At 37.3% G+C, this 23,400-nt stretch overlaps 1 protein-coding gene across 4 annotated transcripts in view; it reads left to right on the forward strand.

Moving 5' to 3' along the window:
• The window catches only part of RANBP17 (RAN binding protein 17), a 162,817-nt gene that overhangs the window by 95,993 nt on the left and 43,424 nt on the right, over positions 1-23,400 (forward strand). For all 4 annotated transcript variants that reach the window (XM_042790059.1, XM_042790060.1, XM_032992712.2 and 1 more), the window contains 5 exons: positions 1,676-1,739; positions 1,821-1,929; positions 8,260-8,363; positions 14,560-14,648; positions 20,930-21,037. In XM_042790059.1, the coding sequence (XP_042645993.1) occupies positions 1,676-1,739; positions 1,821-1,929; positions 8,260-8,363; positions 14,560-14,648; positions 20,930-21,037 (474 nt within the window). The remainder of the gene's footprint in view (positions 1-1,675; positions 1,740-1,820; positions 1,930-8,259; positions 8,364-14,559; positions 14,649-20,929; positions 21,038-23,400) is intronic.

A 23,400-nucleotide genomic window follows, 5' to 3' on the forward strand; every position in this document is an offset into this window, starting at 1 on the left:
CATTGTAGAATTTACAAGACCATAAGTAACTAAATTCATTTGATGCCTTCAATGCTTACGAATGTTTCTGGGGTTTTAATTTTTCTGTGGCGTTCATGAAAAAGCATATTAGTATACTTGGATATCACAAATCCTTTTATATCCCCATTTTACAAATGCTGAACTGAGACAGTGAAATTTAATTGATATGCTGAAGGTCATACAGCAGTTTTTTGTCAAATGGAGGAGAAGCAGGAGTGAGAAAATCCAGGCCACTGCTTTGGCCATTCTCTCGCTCTTTTTTTGCAAACATCCCTTGCAGCAGCGGTTACCTCTGTACAAAAGCTCACAAAGATGTCAGCATAGCTCTTTTTAGAATACACAGTATTATCTTATTTGCCCAACCCAAAATGTTTGATTCATCTGAGACGAGGAATTAGTGTGTGCTCATCCTATTGAAGATGTTCATAATTCACACAGCTAGGAAAGGATTCAAATTCTGAAACAAGTCTTAACTGTCTAAGGGCTTCTATGACATAGTTTTTACAAACTCAGCTTTTGATTTAATACCATTTTTCATGCTTTCTAAAAGCAACCTTAAGAAAAATACTACATTTCATCAGGTGTAACTACGTAGTAAGTCAAGCTAAAATATGTGATCTGTAGAATATATGCCGACCAGGAAATATATTGCTTCTGCATCATTCAGTGTGCATCTCTCTGAGAGCCTTTGTGCAGGTGCAGACAGACTCAAGCTTACCCTGCTGGGCCGGGTCCAGGAGCTTCAGCCCAGGGGTCAGGGAGCTTTGGTAGTGCCGGGCCTAGCCCAGAGCAGGACGGCTTCCAGAGGGGCCCGGCTGGGGCTGGCGCTGCCCCACCGCTGTTACCTGCCAGCTGGGCTGCCACTGGCATGAAGTTAGACAGTTGGTGGAGTGGGAGATTGCAGGTCATCCTTGGCAGTAGTCAATTAGATTTGCTTTATATTTTATAAAGTTGGAGAAACTGGGATTCCCATGGAAGTATCTGTAGGTATGTCCAAAATTCCTCCCAGCTGTACCACCTTGTTAGGGACTTCTCTCTGGTCTAAGACTTTGTAGGTTCTGAAGATATTTCCATTCATTTCTTAAGCATCTTAAAATACTTTGGTTAAGTGTTTAGCATAGCTTAGTATATATGAGATATATTTTTATCTGTTGTAACTGCAGTAAATTAAATGTGATTTTTGATGGGTCTGGAAGATCACCTTTGTGATTTTGAGACCGTTACTTCAGTGCTACTTAGGGCTGCTGCCAGTCCCATTAAGTACCAGTTGTCTTCATTGCAGGCAGTTGCAAAACCGATTTCTTTTCTTTTTTTAACATGTTGATGACATAAGTCTATCTGGGGAAAAAATAGCACCATTTATAATCAGAAACTCTCCATTTAATTATAAAAGTCATTTAGTTCATTTGTCTCTTTTGTGACTAGAATGTATGCCATGAAAAGTAATTGCTTTAATTAATAATAGATTATAGTCTTTAATGTTCTAAAGAATATCTATGACATATTTCTAGACAAAATTCAGGGTTTTTTTTTAATATACATTTGTTGTTGTTTCAGTTAGGACTTTTTTCTCACTAAAAATTCCTGAAAGTTTATACAACCTGATAATATAATCATAATGCTGTAAGGCTGATTTTTCCTTAACACCTGCTACTTATAGTCTCCTGAAAAAGCTTGTGAAAATAGAGGCTGTGAAATTCATGCTTCAGAATCACACAGTAAGTTTTCTCACTATTTTACTTGCGTGTTGTAAGTTTTAGTAGAACCACTTAACTTTTCATGTGCTTGTGTTTCAACAGAGTAAGCACTTCCCTTTCTTGGGCATCAGTGATAATTACAGCCTCAGTGACCTTAGGTGCCGGACAGTGTTCTACACTGCTCTCACTCGTCTTCTCATGGTAGATTTAGGTAAGGTCCTCCTCCGCGTCCCTGAGACACCTTGCTGTCTTGTGTAGTACTATGAGTTTTTAAGGTTATTAAACCAATCAAACAGCAGCGTAATTGTATGGTAAATATGTTATAGTTGGTATTTAAATCACTGCCTATCAACTTTCGAGATTTATGGCACTAAGCAATAGCACTGTGTTTGTTTGTTGCCTTCTGTAGAAGAAATAAGCAAGATGAGTTGATTTTTTGCACAGAAGCACTTTTTGTATTAACTATGAGGATTTACAGCATTAAGTGCCTGAGTAAATGTTTTTCATTTCCAGGTGACATACCGATTATGCCAGAACCTTCCAGCTTCTAGTAGAAGGTTTTTTTATTTCACTTCTTCATGCAACTTCCCAATATACCAATATCCTCTGAGTTTTAATAAACAGAGAAGAGTTCTGCAGTTTAGCTAACAATACTTAAACATGTACTTGGGTTACCTTTTGAGTTTTCTTTTGGAAATAAGAGAGGTTAGACACAAGTAAAACCCAGTGCATGCTTTAATATCTGGTTGTGATAAAGGACTTGGTCACTTTGAATACAGTCACTGCTCTCGGCCACTGGAGTAAAATGCAGAACTCTGCGTGATTAGCTTTCTGTTGTATAAATGGAGAAGGCTGGGCCTGTCAGAACAAACACTGAAACAAATCATGTGTTAAAGAAGCTGATGATGAAGAATGCAGCATGTCTCAAATGGCCTCTGTTCTGATCAGAGGCCCTGTTCAGAGTTGTGGGCTTATGTCGGCTGAGGATCTGCCTTACAGACTTCTTTCGTGGGGTTGGGTGCTGTAGGTGCTCCGAGGGGGGGCTGCTGCTGGGGGCCTTCAAAAATTAAGAGCCTTTTTTGTACTGATTTCCAGTCCTTGCTGGAAGGACTTAACCGGGCAACATGTGTGCAGAAGAGATTGACACAGACAGTGATAAGCCAACAGTAGTTGTTACTCCCCTTGTCAATAATGGGCGTCTGTACTGTCTTCTGCTGAGCAGTGCTGAAAACAGCTAACTTCAAGCCAAGACTGAACCACATTTATCAGTATTTTCTTTAAGTACGGCAACTGTGAGATGGACCTGCATTTACTTGCCGTTAAACTGCTTTCAGTACTGGCTCAGTGTTGTATAACATAAGCAATACGTATATTTTCTAATATAAAATGGGTTACACATGCAGTTTCAGTAACTTGTCCTACAGGGGGAGAAAAAAAAAAAATTTGGTAAAAACAAGATCACAGGTGTCAAAAACTACATCTCACTGTAGAGATTGTGTAAATATATGTCAAACAAAATGCAGGCACATGATTTATGACTGCCTACAAGCTGATAAATGTTGTTGTGATTCCTCTGGATTAACAACTCCACAAGATCTGAAATGTCATGCCTGATGAATTTGGTGGCCTTCTACAACGGGGTTACAGCATTTGTCGATAAAGGTAGAGCAACTGATGGCATCTACCTGGACTTGTGCAAAGCATTTGACACTGTCCTGCACAACATCCTTGTCTCTAAATTGGAAAGATGTGAATTTGATGGATGGAACATACGGTGGATAAGGAATTGGCTGGATGGTGGCACTCAGAGTTACAGTCAATGGCTTAATGTCCAAGTGCAGAGCAGTGAGGAGTGGTGTTCCTCAGGGGTCAGTGTTGGGACTGGAGCTGTTTAACATACTTAATAGTACATGGACAGTGGGATCGAGCACACCATCAGCAAGTTCCCTGACAACACCAAGCTGTTCTTGGTGTGGGGGCACGTTGGGGGGCAGGGATGGCATCCCGAGGGACCTGGGCAGGCTGGAGAGGGGGGCCTGGGCAAACCTCATGGGGTTCAACAAGGCCAAGGGCAAGGTCCTGCCCAGGGGTCGGGGCAATCCCCAGCACAAACCCCGGCTGGGCGAGGAGTGGCTGGAGAGCAGCCCCGAGGAGAGGGACTGGGGGGGTTGGTGGGGGGAAAACTGCCCGTGAGGCAGCCCCGTGCACTCGCAGCCCAGAACCCACCCGTGCCCTGGGCTGCAGCCAGAGCAGGGGGGGCAGCAGGGCCAGGGAGGGGATTCTCCCCCTCTGCTCCGCTCTGGGGAGACCCCCCTGCAGTGCCGGGGCCAGCTCGGGGGCCCCCAACAGCAGAAGGACCCGGAGCTGCTCGAGCGGGGCCAGAGGAGGCCACGGAGATGCTGGGGGGGCTGGAGCAGCTCCCCTGGGAGGCCGGGCTGAGAGAGTTGGGGGGGTTCAGCCTGGAGAAGAGAAGGCTCCGGGGAGCCCTTCGAGCGGCCTCCCAGGGCTTAAAGGGGGGGCAGGAGAGGGGGGGAGGGACTCTGGATCTGGGGGTGGGGGGGTAGGATGAGGGGTGACGGTTTTGAACTGCAAGAGGGGAGATTTAGGTGAGATCTAAGGCAGAAATTGTTCCCTGTGCGGGGGGTGAGGCGCTGGCCCAGGGTGCCCAGAGCAGCTGTGGCTGCCCCCTCCCTGGAAGGGTTCAAGGCCAGGTTGGACGGGGCTGGGAGCCCCCTGGGCTGGGGGAAGGGGGCCCTGCCCGGGGCAGGGGGGTGGCACTGGATAATGTTTAAGGTCCCTTCCAACCCAAACCAGTCTGTGATTAGGAGTATCTGGAAAAAGCATACGTTGTTCTTCTGACTACTGTTCTTTCTGTTCCTATTGGAATAAATTTGTCTGTGTTTGAACTAATAGAAAAGCACATCTAGAGACACAAACAGGTATAAGTTGCATTTTAGGTTCCAAATTTTAAAAGTAAGGTGTACACAAACTGTCCTTTCTGTGTGTTTGTGCAAGCATTAAATGGCAGTATTCTTACATTGTGAATCAAAAGATATCTTTAAATAGTGAAAACTGGCATGTTGAGACAAAAAAGAATTGTGCCAATTGTTTTCCCTGCATTTTTTTCAAATTAAATGAGGAGCTTTATATAAAATCCTTTTATATGAATGAGAAACAATTTACATGGAAACAAAATTAAAGGAAATTTTTATTGGTGCGGGTTGTTTTAAGTAATTTCTTGATACAGAAATATTTTTGAACATTAGTTGAATACAGTAATTTCAGAATATTTACATTTTAATCAGTGTGTTCTTAGAGTGGGTGGCAAAATTTAATTGTAGTAAGAAAGAACTATAATATATTAATTGGTATTTGCTTTAAAATGGACTTTGGTTTCTGTTGAATTACTTTAACCTCATATGAATATAATTAGGCTTTGATTTCCTTATGTGCCCCAGGTTGCATTTTTAATAATTTTGTTGGCATTTAGAGTTGTATAATTCTGTCCAAGATTCTTAGTCCAAGATTTTTAAACTAAACTGAATATTCTTCTGTGTGAAGTATGTAGTAACCAAAACTAATCCAAGAACACCAGTCAAAGTTATGTTTAAATAGAAGTTTTTACTAGCATTAATAAACTTTCATCCCTTTTTTGTTCTGCACTACCAAAAGAAGTATATATAAGCTGTAGAAAATACCTTCAGGAGCTGTTTAGCATAATGGTCAGTGTCCTGGACTTACAGGTATATGCAGTCATGCTCAGTACCAAACCTTTCCAGGGGAATCAGGTTTAACACACTACTGCTGTAAGCCATGCATTGATCTATTACAACTCACAAGTGAGACATCTCTTTTCTTTCAAAGGATGTAATAAGGATGTGTATGCATAGTTCGAATTACAGAAAATAAACAATTTACCATGGTAGATTTTTTTAGGATAGTTTCTTCCTTTCCTTACTAGTACTGCACTGTTCATGGGATGTGAATGTGGCTTGTACAGAAGCACATGAGAAATTTACAGGTAGTAATTTGTGTTGCTTTCCTAAAACTTATAAATTATTTTATTAATAGGGCAATATTCTAATTGTATATTATTTCTTCACTGCCTACACTGAAATTTAAAACAAATTAGCACGTAATAGTTACCCTTAACCCATTTCCAGAACTAGCTGGTTTGTCATTAATGTGCTGGTCTTAATCAGCATTGGACATTCTGGTAGTTCTTCCATCTTCTCAACCTTTTAACAAAGTATGCTCGAGATTCTGCCTTCAGGAAGGGTTCATCTTGAATTTGGAAATGTACATAGTATCTTCATGGAGATTGTCTTTGAATTATATGTAGTACTCTCGATGAGATGCAGTATTACTTTTGCTATCTTGTGATAATTCAAGTTTCTCCTGGGAACTCTATAAATGGCAGTTGAGCCCTGATCCTGGGCAGAGCAGTATCTCAGTGTCTTCTGTTAGTCTGTATGCTGGCGTGGGACAATATCAGCATGGGACTCTTTCTAAATGATTGCTCTTTATTCATTTTTTGGCTCTGAGGAAAATCTGATAAGCAATTAAAAGGAGAAAGGCATCAGGATATGCAATGCATATAGAATAGTTTAGCTTCTGGGAGGGGTAGAGGAAGCCGATGCTCGTCGAGCAAAGAGATTGGGAGTACAGAAACTAATACCTTATTGGAACTGCCTGAGGAGCTGGAGTTGGCAAAGGAAGGAGATAGAAACAGAAGGCTGGATGAATAGTTTGGGGTTACTTGTGAGTAATTGGAAGAGGACACATGGGTCCAGAAATGACAAATAAAAAGACTGACTCCAGTTGAAAAGAGCAGGGAGAAGATGGCAGGCAAAGATGGACAGGATTGGATTTTCCCAAAGTCTGCCAGATCCTATTGCTGCCAGCAGTAGCTTTGAAATCTAGCACAAAGCGACTCACCCTCTTTGGTTCTGCTGCAGGTGCCGGATGCAAGTCACAGATTCGGTTGGTTACTTTGCTAGTTGAAGAAAGTTCTTGAGCATAGATTGTGATTTGAAGGCTCTGTAACTGTGGCTGATCAGTGCAGTAGCAGTAAGTTATTTAAAGTATTTGCTTTGCTTTAAAAAGAAAAAAAAAAAATCTGGAAAGCTAGGTACGAAAGCCCTATATTAAAGGGAAGCAGTTCAGGTCACAAAGCCAAGTACTGAGGAAATGCCATAATTGGGATTGCTTCTGCAACTTTCTTTCCTCTCCTTTGTAAATATTTACATTGTTATGAGGCAGTTTTAATTGCAGGATCACAATTACTTCTCTTAGAGGATATTTGCCTCGTTCAGTTCAGATGTGTCATCCTAGTTTAATAAGCTGCTGAGTATTTTGATTTTATTTTTTTTTTCTGTATTGTCATCTGGATTTATGTGTTAGTCCATGCTTTGTTTCTGTTGTGACTGTTTTTTCTTCCTGGTCTTTTTTCTTCTTGGCCTTTTCTGTCTTTCTTACTGTTGTACTGGGGTGAGTGATTTGGTCTTCGCAGTATCCCTAGAGATGAGAGGCTGGAATTAGGCTGGTTTTATAGATGGGTATATGAAGTGTAGAAATTAAACTGTAAAGCTTACGCTAACTTTGCACAACCAATTTGACACACAAAAGACCCCACCTAACTTCAGTTGCAACTTAGTTTGCTGGAATTTGCTCATGAAAAGAAAAGGGAGAAAAGCCCTATAGCAAAGAGCTCTTTAGAGAACATAAATTAAATTCTTACTCTGAATTACTCTCAGGAGGCATCTGCATGCAAGAGGCAAGCTACCCTCATTAAGGGCCTAAAGATAAGTAGCATGAGTACCAATCCTCGTGCAAATTGCCATTTTTAAAAAGTTGTTGTTTATAGTTAATTGTTCAGTGTCATGACAAAACGAAAACAATCCAGACTTCCAGGTTATCTTTCAACTCTAACCAAGACAATCTCTGTTTTCCCTATCCACAACGTCTTGTTTCTTTTACTCTAAATTCACACCTTCTGAAACAAATGAAGAAATAAGTGTCACGTGAATAATTGCAACACAGTCCAGATTTATTTCCATGGCAGCTTCATTCTGTATACTAAATAGGCAGGAAGTAGAAAAATAGCATACAATCATAAAAGATTGGGATTTAAACATCGTGCTACAAAGTACACATGTGAGAGGGTCTAATTTATTATTGCACTTTGAAATTTAACATTTTTCTAACTGCTGAGTCTTGACTTTCTTATGTGAATATTCTTCTAGAGTACTGAACAAATGCTGTCAGATTAACGGAGGAAACAGAAAAAGGAGAAAGATGTGAAATGCAGAGACATGCCAACCTCAGATACAAGTTGTTTGTGATCCACAATTTGTCGTCTTTGTTTATAGCTCAGTAAAAATATGTGAAACCTCAGGTTTTTGTTCCTGTATGTCATATGAAAGTTCTCATGATATCAGTGAGATTTTTCTATAAAAGCCTAAGAGGCTGACCCTTCTGAACAACAGTGTGAATATGATGTGATGCTTTTGCTGTTTTGTTTTGGATTCTTTTCCTGTAGGTGAAGACGAGGATGAGTTTGAGAATTTCATGCTCCCCCTCACAGTTTCGTTTGAAAGTGTGACTCAGATATTCAACAGTAGTTTTGAACAAGAAGAAGCAAAGGTAGGTTTATTTCAATTAAAGAGAAGTAAATTATTGTTGGGAAAAACTAATAGTGGGGCAAGCATTTAGCAACAATCTTGTAATCTCTTCTGTCTGTCTCTCTTGGCATGTAGATACCTGTATATATATATGTAGCTTTTTACCTGTATACATATATATAGTTAGGAATGTAGACAGTAAATATACAACGGCTACGAATGACTCCTAGATAAACTTTGTACAAAGCTTTTACAGAGGCCATGGGATTTTTCACTGCTTTGCAGATCAAGTGACCCCATTTGATCCCCATTTATAATCGAAGGGACAAATTTGTCTTCAGTGATAGTTTATCTGTTTCACATGTAATATTACCCTTTGCCATGCAAGTATCCTGTTTGTGTATATTAACATATTTATTTGGGGGTGTGAGGAGACATGTTGTAACACACTTGATAAAACACTGCTGCTTTAAAGTATTTTTTTCAAACAAGAATTTATTATATAAATCAAGACTTTATTAAATGGCTGGGCATATATGTATAAATAGGAACTGGTCTTGAAGTATTGCACCCTTAAACTGAACAAAGTGATTAGGATAACTGATAGCTAAATAAGGTTTTTATGTGCCTGTGGGAGCCATATTAGGATTGATTTGACAAGTCAGTTCAGCTGTGGCAACAGTCATAATATCTAACACAACATTATGTTTTATTAGTAAAATCCTTAAGTGTAGCAAGCTGTTTGTGTCAAAACAACAGTATATTTTAGGGAAGAAAAAGACTTGCCAGATAGAAGCTGCATCATCAGGAATGATAATATATTAGAGCACTGTTGCATTAAAGAGATCCCCTTCTACCGTCACTGAATAAATAGTTAACAATGCATACTGGAGTGTTTGCTTCAGCTACGCAGGGTAATTTTGAAGAAACCCTAACAATAATGTTGAATTCGCTATTCTGAAATATGATGGAAACTTAAATATTACATCATTGTGTTTATCCACTTCCTTTCATGAGAAAATAAACAGATGTGCTAGAAATATTTATTAAATAATTTGTCTGCAGTACATCTCTGACATTACCAGAAGATGCACGGTTCACAATAGTCACTTGAATTAAGCTAATATTTTTTTTTAAATGGTACTTAAGGTTATTTCAACAATTACTTAATTCTAGTTTCCTCATTTGTTGTTGCTTTATGTATTTAATTGTAATAACTTTTCATTTATTAAATACTCACAGTTTGTCTATCTTGGATTCATCTCTTATATTTTCAAGTTATAAATCCTAAAGATTAGAACAAAGGGGTCATTTGATAGCATTACGCTTTCTGTAGGAAACCGTTTATTTCATGTGAAGATTCAGTTTATTAAAATAATTTTGCTGTTGTCCTGTCTGGTTTGCTTGAAACTATCTTAGTAGGGAAATTTTAATGGAGTGCCAGTGATATATTCCTAAACTAGCAAGTTCTTAACGACCCTGGAAAGTGACTGCTTGATTACACTTTAACGGTATTTGCAAATAAAATCACAAGTAATTAAGGGGAAATCTCCAGGCTTTTGAGCAAGTTTGATGCATGATAACTGCCTGATTCAGCTTCATCTAGAGTAATGCTGTGTAGACAAGAGCTACTGAGATCAATAGCAACATAATGATAGTGGCAGAATTAAGTGAGTAACCTGAGAACTGTGTCTTCAAAATGCATGCAGCTGCCACAAGCCAGGGCCACACAGTGCACTCCGTGCTTCCGTCCTAAATGTTCATCAAAAGACGCCCTGCAGGAAAATGGAGTTAGATGCTCTTTATTGCTGATCGTGTCTCTTGCCACATTTATCAGGGAAATTGGATTAGCAGTTGGCAGCTGCAGGTAGACAAGGTTCTGCAGTGATTAAATATGCAGCTTGGCTGCATTTGTTGTGACAGACCTTTAGTAAATTCTACTGTAAGCACCATCTGTCTAATTTGTATAAAGAAAACTTGGTGCTTTAAGCTACTGATAAAGAACTAAATCTGTTGCTTTATCATAAACAAAACTTTTGCTCTAAATTCTCTTAAACATAATTTATTAGGTTAAAGCTATTTTTCTATCATGATGAATAAATAATACATGCAAAAGGGCTTTCAGGTACTTCATTTTGCAAGTACTGAAAACAAAAACAGTTCAGTTCTTCAATAAAATGCTTAGTATTCCAATCCACAGGGAGATGACACTGTTAAAATATCACTATGAAAATGGTCCAGGACTGCCAAATTCATTTAATTTGTGGTTTTTACTAGGACTTTCTAACTGGATAGGGGTTTTTTAGTTTTTTAATATTTCTGAAATACACCACTGAAAAACAGTTGTAACAAGGGAGCTCTTTCTTTTTAAAATACATTTGTAATCATTACATCTGCATACAAAACATACATTTAGGGTTCTTTTCCAGGGAGATCAAATATAATTGAAGATGGCTTAAGTAATTATGTGCTTCGCTTTCTTTTTTTTTTTTTTTTTTACTTCTTCACATTTTTATATTAATATGAAAAATGTCCAGTATTAAAACAGTGTCTAATTTTCTCCTAAGAATTTCAAGGTTTCTCTTGACAGTCTGGTTAAGTAATATATCGACCGAGTAACCAGAATTTCAGTAGTACTTTGTTTATAGTTGTGACATCATCAGATTTGCTAGAAACGCATGAAAAAAAGGATCTGAGGAAAAAGCAGTTAAATAGCAACATGCTATCTTTAGCTGGTTTGTAGAAACTCCATGCTGTTAAATTATTTAAAATCCTTGATTTTCAGCTTGCACACATTAAAAGTTTTCACACTAAGTGCCAAATGTTGCAAACAGCACTTTAACAGAATGATTTTGCTTTGATCCCTGTAGCAGTTCCTGAATAATTTATCACAGGTTATTGCCTTAATTCTGGAGAGGGATAGAGCAATAAAGGCAGATGAAAACACTCCAGTTGAAACACCTTGGGGCCTGCTCATTCCTCTGACACGGCTCTTTTGTTGGAACTATTTAGAGGTTATTAAGACGTGTCTCCAGAATTAAGAGTATGCTGTAAGGATGAAGACAGCCATCTTAATTCTAAAGACAAAGCGCAATGACCCTTCACCTTTTTTTTCCTTTGTTGTTATTATATAGTAGAATTATGAGGGTAATATTATAGCTGCACCCAGTAGTGCCACTATAGTTAAGGGTCTGTCAGACTTTCCATTACAAGCCCCGTTTTGGGGGTGGGTGGCGTGAGTAGTCTCGTCTGTTTTAAATTGCATTAGTCAGACACTTGGCACATGTTGGCAAGTCATTGGGGTTTTTTCTGTGGATATTTAAATCTTCAGCTCCTTTTGACTGAAAAATCCATGGAAAAATCTTCTTCAGGACTTTGAAACAGAATACTTGAATTTATTTTAAAAACTGCTTTGTTTTAGTTAATCATAAGTAAACCTATCACTCTGACATTCAGGGAAGAATATTACAAAATTGAAATTTGAGCAAAACTGTTTCATTAGCAAGAAATGCAATGTATAAACCCACATACCACTGACAAGCTCCTCTTGCTATATTTCTTGTATTTACTTTTCTTCACTTCTCACCTTGTTTTGCAGTTGCTGGTGGTGTTATTAACTGTCCCTTTTCCCCAGAAATGGCTGGTGTTCAGTTGTGAATGAAACAGTAGCTTCATGTACTCTTCAAATTACTCTGTTACGTTTATAAAGGCACTTTGAATCCCACAGGATGACAGACAAAAAGTAGATGTATAAGTGTATAATGTTGTTTGTCATTAATAAATTTTATGCACATAAGTGCTGTTTGAAAACTCATAGTGGACTAAAACTAGACTGTCTCGAGATTTTAGGGGTTGAGGCTGGTCTTACTAGATGTGACTAAAGCAAGCATGGAATCTAGGGTGATTTTTTGCTCCTATTAGAGTTTAGAGGTATCTTTACCAGTGACGGAAATGGATCAGGATTTACCTCAGGGTTCTGTAGACTAGGCTGTTTGGATGTTGCCAGCTGTAGGCCATGTTATTTTATAAAGTTGATTTCTGATGGATAAGATATATAAACCACTGAGTTTGCTGGGATTTTACAGGACAAGGGTATTACGATGCCTTGTAGATTGAGGTCATTTATTAAGAATGGTGTCGTTAATGATATGGGATTTTTCATAACAATACCTGAATTTAAAGAACAGAAACCCAAGAAATGTAGCTTATGTAGTAGTCGTTATGCTCTCTTTAGAATTCCAGGCCAAATGGTGTCTGAAATTGCCTGGTGTTTGTGTAGGCTCCCAGAAATCTGGGACCATAGTTGAAAGAAAGTTGCATATCTACTTTTATTAATAGTTTTTAAAGTCCCATAACCAAACTGTTTCCTAAATATATTTGCAAAAGAGTATTTTCTTACTGCCAGTTGTTTTTATAAAGACAGAATAAGTATGTTAGAGAACATGGGTTTGGCTGGTTGTCTTTTTCTAATCCGTGTTCTAGAGACCACAGTAAGATGGTGAGCTCTTTCCCTCTGAGCGCATCCTCAAACAAAGGCAAGTTCATGTCTTGCCAGGGGCTGTAGCTGCCCTTCTTCCCTGCTCCAGCCTTTCTTTTGTATTTATCTTCTTTTTTCTTCTTTTAGAATGGGCAAAGGAACCAAAATCAATCTGCAAGCTTTCCACTTCCTTGTATATATTGTTGCATCTCTGTATGCCTTCAGAAAGTGGTATAAAGTGTGGCTGCCGAGTTCTTTTAATTCTTTATGTTTTGGCCACCACATCTGTTAAACAGCTACTTTCTGTGTTGACAAAACAGCACGCGAAATATGAAAATACAGATGAATATAAAGTTACAATTTTATTTTGCATCTTCACAGTATTGAACACTTCCTCTCTAGTGATTTCAGAGTCCCATTAAAGTTAATGAGAGTTGAGACCTCTCAGCATCTTGCAAGTTCAGGCCATTTCAATGCACAACAGAAAGGAAATGCAAATATTAAAATACTCGTAGCGGCATCACCAGTGTTTTGTAGAGAACTCAATTTATCCTTGGATAAATCTATGTGCGTGCCATCCAAGTCAGTTGGACTAATGGGTCTGTGTATGAAAAGTAGAAATTAGCCCTTGTGTAAGATTACATTTAGCAGTTTAACAAGGCATCAGCTATAATTTGCTCTTTCTGTGATCAATTAAAATTAATATGTGAATCTTACCTTTCGTATTTCTCAACACTATAAATATTACAGTGTTAGTACCAACTGGTACATTATTAAAAACTCTGGTTTTAAAACAGTACAGAGTTCCTTCTTTTTTCCCATGATTCTATGTTTTTTGGTTTTTGGGTGTTTTTAACCAGACTCTGCAGTGCTGTGGTCTTATACTATGGGAGAAAAAAAAAAAAGTACCAATACCACTTGCAACATACGGATAAAATTTATTAAAAGTACTTAATTATCAAAAAATAATAATTATTTTTAAGTAAATTTGAAAGTTTGTTTATACTGGTAAAATATTTTTCATTCACTAGTGTTTCTTATTGTTATCTATTAATTATCCTAAAAACATCCTTTTATTAGAGGCTAATTATCTATGCATAAAATGTTGTCTGCATTTGTGCTGGAAGGATCCTGAAGCCATACTTCAGTCATTAAAGGGGAAAAAAAAAATTAATCCCAGAACTAATGTTAATACACAGAGATTTTCATGGTCTTCTGTAAACAAAAAAGTTGCTTTTTGAAGAAACTTAACTTGGAAAATTACTTCAAAAAAAAAAAAGCCCAAAAGATATGTTAAAATAACAGTAGAGTGAGAATCTCAGTTCAACCTTAACTGTAGCTTGTTATGAGTATCAGTTAGTCTTACTCCTCATTCAAAATATTACAAGCTTAAATTAACATTTTATTGTTATTGTTATTTTAGATATATTAATACAGGAAGCACTTTTAAACTTTAATACACAGTATTCATATATTACGTTTTAATTTGCATTATTCATTAGGATAGCATGTCAAATAATCAAAAGCATTTCCTAAGCATTTTGCTAGCTTTATCACTATAAAACTTGTGGAAATCTTGTTTGTTAAAAGAATCTTTGTGTTTTTTTATAAAAAAAGATTTGAGCGAGACATTTAAACTAATGAATCAAAATCAGATATGTGGTCATTATTGGCTGATTATTACTCCATCTGCTCCGTGCTAACGTGAAAATCAATTACTGTGTCTCTTTCCCACTGACAGCGTATGTTGATCGGGCTGGCAAGGGATCTTCGAGGGATTGCCTTTGCGCTGAACACAAAGACCAGCTACACCATGCTGTTTGACTGGATGTATCCTTATTACACTATGACAATACCAGCTCTGTGCACAGAGGGATACCAGGCCCCTTGCATTAGTTTAATAGTATGGCACAGTGGGGAAGAGGAAACAAAGCTAAATGAACTAATGTGTAATCAGCTAAAATTACAGCACAATGGCAACCATGCAGTTAACTGGGAAGGACCACAGAGAGGTCACTTTTTTGTTGTGTCACATTACTAATCTAGAAAACATATCCAAGTGGTTTTCTTCCCTTCATAAATCCCTAAAGTTTTCATTAAAAAAAGCCGTGTCTTTAAGTCAAAACACAATGTACCTACATTTGGTTTAACATCAAAAGTGCTTAAAAAATACTATACAAGTGCTATCTGGGGAGATTTCTCTCTCTGGTATGAATCATGTCTTTAATTTAGTCAGTTACTTTCTATTTATGTCAGCTCTATTAATATCACACCTGCAGTGTTCTTGATCCAGAAGAAAATGGACATCTGAAAACAAAATCAAAATCGTTAGATTGTAGTTTTCTTCAATAAGTAATGATAATGGAACTCTATTTGCTTTAAATATCGTATACATTTTTATGCCAACAAATACAATAATACCCATGGGTATTTTCTTAATACTATAGAGAAATGTTTTGTATTTTTATAAATACAGGAGCTGTAATTCTCTCTTCAGGCACACAGTAATATTAGTAACAAACTGCTGAAATATATAGTGATGTAACGATGAAAATATTTGGTTTAGAATTTGATCTCCCAAAGCTATGGATGTTAATTATGTATTTGTTTATTTTATGGACAGAAAAAATAGCATTCAAGTGCAATTATATGCTTTACTAGAAATCAAGCTTTTAAAAATATTTTTATATTTTGAATAATGAAACTCTACTGTTCACTAATAATCTCCCTGCTTAAGAAAGAGGAAATGCATCAATATAGAATTGCATCTAGGAAATTAGCCTTTAAGGACTGAAAGGCTGTACAGCAGAGCTTGATATGATCTGATAGACGTCCTTGTGTGGTGGATAGTAGGATCCTGATGGCCATTCCAATAAGCCCTATTTAAGACCTTTGCAAGCCTGCGGTGATTTTCTCTATGTGGGGGCTCAGCTTGCAGAAAGTAAGTCCAAAACATAGAGCAGCGTAATCTTTATTTCTCTTAAAATCAGTAGAAAGCATCCCTTAATTTCAGTTTTAGAGGAGTGGAGAGGAGGGGAAAAAAAAAAAACAAACAAACAACAAAAAAGCAAACTACTGAAGCCAGACTGTGAATTAGCATCTCATTTTCTAGTGGGCACCATTGGGTACATTTAACTTCATTAGTACTGTTTGTGCTTGTGTTACCCTAAAACTTAATAATAAAATCAGGAAGACATGTAAAAGCAGATCGGTGCTGCTTTCATTTCAAATTCTTTTTACTTTGTTTTTCCTAGTACAGCATGAGTATCATGCTCTTCTGTCTGGAACTGCAAACCTCCCATTGTAGGAGGAGGGATAACAGAGACTTACCTCCTCTCCATGTGAAAGAAATGGATTCATCCATGGAGGTGTTTTTTTATACAAGGATCCAGGATATGTAATCCTCGGGACCCTTCTCTGTTTTTTTGTTTTGTGTCCTTTTGGTTGGGTTTTATTAGTAGTATTATTATTATTTAATTTATTCCTTCCACCTTATGAATTAAGTTTATTTCAAATAAATAAAAACAGCCTCCAACTTTTGGATTTCATTATTCTGTATTAACAATAAAACTAGATTGAAATGTAGCTTTGTGTGGAATTCAAAGCTCAGGCCTTCTCAGTTTCTTCTCCCTTGCACAGGTTCAGAATTTTTTTCCTCATCACCTTTGGCTGTAAAGGATAAGTGCATGCTTCTGTTCAGTGGATTTCACCTCATTTGGCTGAGTCCAGTTTCATCCAGGTATTGATCCAAAGCATTATAGCAGAATAAACAACTATTACCACAACTCTTACTGTATATAAAGACAGAAAGGTAAATGGGAGGAGAAGGGAGGATCAGATGCCAATTTCATCATAGAAGTTTAAATATCCTTTGATTAACATATTTCTTTTGTAGCTTAAAATATATCATCAGAAAATGGTTTTAATAGCAGAGGAAAGCTGTTTTTCAAACAGATGTTATTCTGTTATGTTTGATGCCCTAGTATTTCAATGTTTAAAAGGGCCAGTACAGAGTAATAGCCAGAATAAATCTGATTTACTTGCATTTGTTCCATAAATAAACAATACAGAGAGGCAAAGGATAAAAGGCTAAGCTTTTAATATACCGTAAGATGATGTTTATTCTGTATTGAAGACTATCAGAAATAGTCACTTGTAAATTGTTGGTAGAAGAATGTATTGATAAACTTTTCAAGTGATTGCAGGAAATATTTTGGGTCTAAGCCCTGTCCAGAGCAAAGCAAATTACACTCTGTAATATCTCACCTGAGAGGTTCTTTTTTTTCTGATTGCAATGTTTAGGATTTAAGTTTTGTCCAGTAGATGGCAAAAATGAGCAGAAATAATTTCTTTTAAGTCCTTTTGGTCCGGGGAGGAGGGGAGGGGGAGGCACAGGGGACACTGTTGTATCTTGTGTTTTACCATTATGATTGAGTTAGTAGGATCATGGTTTAGAGGTGAATCGTCAGGTATGCTGAAGCTGCGCTAGATTGCCAAATAGGGCTGTTTTGTAGCAGGCTTGCTTATACTAATTGAGTTTCTCTAGCAAATCAGGCTCCTTGGAAAAAGGCCAAAGGCTTTTCATAATTGTATTGACAAGAAAATGAATATGATAAATGGTGTTCATTCAGCTGAGACAAGATTTATAGTTTTCCTCTGGCAAGGGATGAAGAGAAAATACTTATAATAATAGTAAAATTTGTTTTAAAGTTGTATTAGGTGATCTCTCAAAAGACTTCATTAAAATATTTCCAAATATTTTAAGTGTCTTCAGGTGTTAAGTATAGCATCTTCCCAAAGTATCAGGTAATGAAAGATGAAGAAAAACATCACACAAACAAACAAAACAAAACAAAAACCCCAAAACCCTGGATATGAAAGTCATTTATTCTTCCCGAAATATTGATATGTCAAGCTGTCAATGACGATTCCAGTACCACAGCTTTGGAAAGTTTATTTGCCTTTTGTATTCATAACATGTGGTCTCTGTAATTTGTAGGTCAGTCCTGAACACGCAGGTGTGGCCTGACAAAACCTGTGTACCAATTTGAGTAGAATCAAAACCTGTTTTTCTTAATAGTGATGATTCTCCTTACATATTTCGTTCTGCTCTTTACTTCAAGACTGCCTGGGTAAGATGTTGAATGTTTAATCTGTTTTCTTCCATACTAGTATCAGATTGTAGTCTAAGGTCCTTGGTCTTGCAGTCAGATATGTCCATGGAGGTTCAACTGTGAGTTCAGGGTAATATCCACTTCTTTGTTACTTTCATTTAGTGTTTCTTACAGTTAGGTGGTAACCCATAGGCAATTTTTCCTGTGTTCCTCCCAGTTGATTCTTAGTATTTAATGACTTCTGTTGTCTGTAAAAGAAAAAGGTTGCAATAAGAAAATGGATTGCAAGAATTAAATTATTAGGTTGACTCAGAGTTGCAGTAAGCTAAATAGCACATGATGTATATGCGTGTGCATGAAATTGTCTGCCTATATTAAAATATCTATTTACATATATATATATTTAGACACTAAGTTTATAGAGAAGTGATCAGCCATTAAGGTGTTTTGTCTAGTGGTCATTTAAAAGTTCCAGTTGACCTAGACATTTAGATTTCTCATCATATGCTGCTTCAGATGTGGATCACCAGAACAAACAGAATAATCTTTTCACCAAACCGCCATTGTTACATATTTATCCAAATTTGAATCATATCTCTTAAAATAAAGCCACATGGAGCAATAAGGTAGCTTGCTGAAAATTATTCTGTTTTTGAAGAATTGCATTTTAAAGTTTATATGTTTTGAGGATTCGGAATTAAGTACAAACTTGAAAGAGCCAAACAGCCAGCTGTAGAGATTGACATTTCCTAGTCACAAGAGGAAAACGCATTTTCTCATGAAACAAGGCTACCTGATTGGTAATCTGTTTGTAATAGCTGTTACTGCTAGTTGCATTGATTCAAACCTCACCATCATTTTTTTGAGTTTGAATTCCTTTGAGCTTAAACTGACTGGTCAGGTTAAGTTCATGACTTAGCCAGATTCCTTGAAGCTTGTGGTTAAAAACACATAAATATAATATTCTTTAAAACCAATTTCTTTCACTTTATTGGATTTACGAAAGAAATAGTAAATTGCCGAAGCCATTCTGTTGATCCTAGCTTTTATAAAATTTGACTGCATTTTCCAGTCTTTCCTTGTCAGTAAACATGGACTCAACGCTTAAGTTTTTTAATTAAGATAGCTAACCATATTGGATATATTCGCAGCCTTTGATACTGCTAACCTATATTTTGGTTGTAGGGTTTGGCTTCAGCATGAAATCTGAAAAGACAATTGTTTTCTACCCCATGAAATTCCACAGTGGGACTTTGCAGCATTGCACCATCTCCCTTTTGTGTACATGGGGCTACTAGGAAGGCTGAGGAGGAGGCATGACCTAGGAGAATTAATAGCACAGCTCAGTTCTGTATCTTACATGAAATCTGCTGCATCCTGAGAATATTGACCATCCTCTATTGAGAGGGAGCTGGATTGGAAGCCCACCTCAGGAAAAATGGAACTGGGATTAGTGAATTTTTAAAGGTATGAGTTGGCATGGATCATCTGTGCCCTTTGAGCATATTTTAGGTAAGTGAGATTTGAATTGAAATCCTAGTTTATTACTGGATAACTCTCCATGGTATGTTTAACTCTAGTTTGTTTGATTTAAAATGTAAAGCACCCCATAAAGGAGTGAGGAGCGAAGTCTACAAGTATATTTCACATGTCAGCTTCTTCTGCTATATATAGTTTATGCCTGCAGTGCCTCAAGCAGCTGGCAGCAAAAATGCACAAGTCTTTAGATGCCTCAGACAGGCAGCGGTAGCCAGAATGCCTTCCATCTGTCTGCACAGCGCTGTCATTCATCAGTAGCGCTGTGTCTGACGGCTTCACCCTCCACCAGAAGAGCTGTATCGAACTGAGCCATGCCTGTGTCTACATATCCTAGAAGCGTGTAAACCTTTATGTGTTTCAGACCGTTATTTCACAGTCCCATGTCGAGTGCTTGGCCTGTATTCTACTTTGTAAGACGCACAATGGTTGCCTTTATTGTCTGAATAGGCAATACCATTTTCCTAAGAATAATCACTGTTTCTCATGTGGTTAAATAAAGCAGAATTATATGATGTGAAACAAAGTTTAAAATGAAAAATAAGTTTATTATTAAACAAAACCATTGACTAGATTAGCTAGGTCATGTTTTAGTAGCAAACTGTATAGTCAAAATCTCTTGGTTCAACATAAAAAAACCTGCTTAGTTCTTTGCCAGTCAAGCTGTGCTACCTCATTTCCATTTACCTGTCTGCATTCTTACCCAAATAAACTATTTTTTTCAATATGTTAGGAAAACTAGGGGTCGGCTTTATATCAAATCACTGCATGAAATATTTTGATACAGTCAGTAACTCATCAGATTTTTTTTTTTTTTTAAGTTACATTGCAGAGTCTGCTAAACTTACTTTTTTTCTGTATTGCATACTTGGAAATCCTGCTTAAAAGAATAGAAGTCTCGTGGGTGCTGATAAGCAAACAACTCTTCTGAAAGAGTTTTTAGAAATCTAACTTTGTTGGTCTCCCCCACACCCTTTGGCTGAGTTCTCTTCTTGAATGCTCTGGATACAACATCATACAATCAAATTGTTCCCAGCCATTCATATAGCAAATATAATATATATGACGTGGCACTGAAATTTGGGGCCCTGGATGTGCTAATAGGTAACTTTGTGTTGTTTTTAAATTAAGTTGCCATATGTGGCTTATGCCATTAAAAATCCAAGCTCCTTTTATATATGTACTTATGAATTAGCTTCACATATACAAACTGCTTTCCTTTTCCTTCATTACAGCTGCGGTATATTAACTATTTCCCACTTAACCTTTAATGTTTCCAAAGGATTTAGTCTTCTAAGCAGAGACTTGCTTAAATTTATAGGTTTTGGCAGTGCCTCTGTCAGAATGAGCTGCCAAGGTCTGTATCTGGCCCACCCACATGATGGTGTAATACAGTTTTAGGGGGAGTTGTTTCTCAAGATGTTACTTTATCGGTGTACTCTTTAACTCTGTTTGGTGAAGATACCCTGCATACATTTCTGTCCTGCAAAGAGCTATTGAACTGTGGTACCGTGAACCTGCATGTACAACCCCTATCTTGAAGCTGATGGCAGAATTCATGCAAAACAGGTAAGAAGCAGGTGAAAATTAGATTAGTGACGAGTACTGCAGTGGTATGCATTCTCTGTTCCATCGTTCTATGTTTTGCTTAGCCTCATGATGTCTGACTTTGACTTTAAGAATGCTGCTTTTGTGTTTTGGAACAAAATTTGCAAGCAGAACTCAGCTTTTAGTGTGATTGCACCATTCTACCAAAATGGTAGGTGCTACAAAATCAGCTGGTAAGGATTAATTACAGGAATATATATGAGAGACTACTGTGATTTTATATTCAATGTTAGTGGAAGTGTATGCTTCAACCAGGGATAAATACTGATTCTATAATTAAATATCGGAAAATTGTCTGCTGTCAAGATTTGCTGCAGGCTGAATTTTTGCCTTAAGCCAAGCAGCATACATATGTGCCTGTAAAACCACAACTCCCTTTACAGTTTATTTTGCAACTCAACTCTTCTAGCCAAAATAAAAAGGAATGGTATCTAATACAGCAATATTTATAATAAACATGTATGTAACTTCTCCTACATCTAAAATTTTCTCTGTGGGCTAACCAGAAAGGCCTCAGAATTATTCTGGGAGGTGATTTCAGTACTTGACATTGCAGTAGTTAGAATGAAATTCCTGCTTTACCACAAGTAACAGAACAATTTATTTTGGGAAATTATCATTACACTTGGAAATATTTAGTATACTGCCCAAAGGAAGAAAAGATTTTTAAATGAAAAATTGATAGTTAAAGGCTCTGTGCTGGGTATCTTCATGACCAAAGTAATTAGAGTTTTCAGCAAAGAATTATGTGCTCTCATCATTTCTCATTTTGCCTTGCAAGTCAAACTTACAAGGAAAAAAAAGTTGAAATATTTGAAATTTAAAAAGAAAAAAATTAGTTTAATCTAGTGACAGGAAATTGGTGCCTTAAAGTTCAGAACTGGCTCCCAGTCAAACACTAGCGTGGATGATGTGCACTTAATCCCTGAATGGCTACACAAGCCTTAAGGCAGAGTTCCCTGTCTCTTATTTGTGTTGACTTGCTTGCTGTGACTCTCTCTTTGGTTTGTGTAGGCTAATTATGTCTTTTATCCTGGTAGTAGTGTAATAGACCGCTGGAAAAGTTTTACCTGTTTTTATTCATGCTGCAGTGCCCAAACAGTGTACGCTAATAGTGCTGCAACTTATTTTAAGGAGGAGATTATTAAAGCATAAACACAGAACTCTAATAACAGTAAACAAAAGCAAAGAGGAACCGGAACAATAAATCTTATGCAAAAGACTTCAAGCTACTTTCCATATTCATGTTACTCTTCTACCTATTGCTATTCAGAAAATCTACTTTGTTCCCTTTAGAAAACATCATCTGGGATGGTGTTTTTTCACGAGTTGTGTACTGCATTAGCTTTTACAGGTTAGAATGCATTATACAATATACTTTGACATGGTTAAAATGTGTTATTGAGTATCAGATTGTGCATTATGCCACTCTGATACTGAGATGATGGGCTGGTTTTGTTTTTTTTGTCTCTGCCAGCCATTATCATTTTGTGCATATGGAATGCACAGATGTTTTATACAAGGCACGTTTTATTCATTTATAAACACCCAGATTTACTCCAGAGTTTGCAGCAAAGGACAACAAAAAAAAATTGGACTTAGAGCAAGGAAAGATACTTACTGCTGTCTGTGGGGTAGGGGTGGTACAAGGCCTCCACGTTTGATCAAAAGTGGATGACTACCAGCTAGGTCAGCGCTGGTTTACATCACTCAGTGATGACTCCTTTCCCTTTCAGTCGGATTGAACACTAAGGGTAAGTTTTGCTGAAGTTATTTAGAAGCTTAAGACCTCTATTCAAAATTAACTTTCAAGTACTTAATAGTTTTCACTTAGATGTGAAGTAGGCTTAGGCTTCTTTGTTGCAAAGACAGATTGGAAAGATGCAGCAGGAGCTTTGGCAAGGACTGTTGCGTTTCCAGATTGGGAACTAAGTGGTTCATGTTGACTTTGGTAACACCTCTGCATCAGGGAAGAAAACACGGTGCAATCTTCTTCAGGTCTGAATGTTCATAAAAAGCATTTGTTACGCATTACACCCTGACAACTGGCTTGTGGTTTCCACAGATTTTATGTGGCAGAATAACCAGTGGGGATTAGTTTATTTTTAAAAGCTATACAGATGCAGAAGCAGGGTGAAAGTTAGCCTAGTGGATTATAGAACCTTTGTAGCATTCTTCTGAACTGTATATGGGCACGAGATGTTCACCAGTCACTGAAGGCTGTGTGTGTTTTGTCTGGTCACCTTTTCTCGTTAAAATTGTTTTGTGTTTTGTCATAGAATTGTTTCTTTGGCAACACATGGAGACAACTAAAGTGCATATCA

Source organism: Tyto alba, unplaced genomic scaffold, assembly GCF_018691265.1.
Source record: "Tyto alba isolate M040663 unplaced genomic scaffold, T.alba_DEE_v4.0 Super-Scaffold_17, whole genome shotgun sequence".
NCBI classification, from domain to species: domain Eukaryota; kingdom Metazoa; phylum Chordata; class Aves; order Strigiformes; family Tytonidae; genus Tyto; species Tyto alba.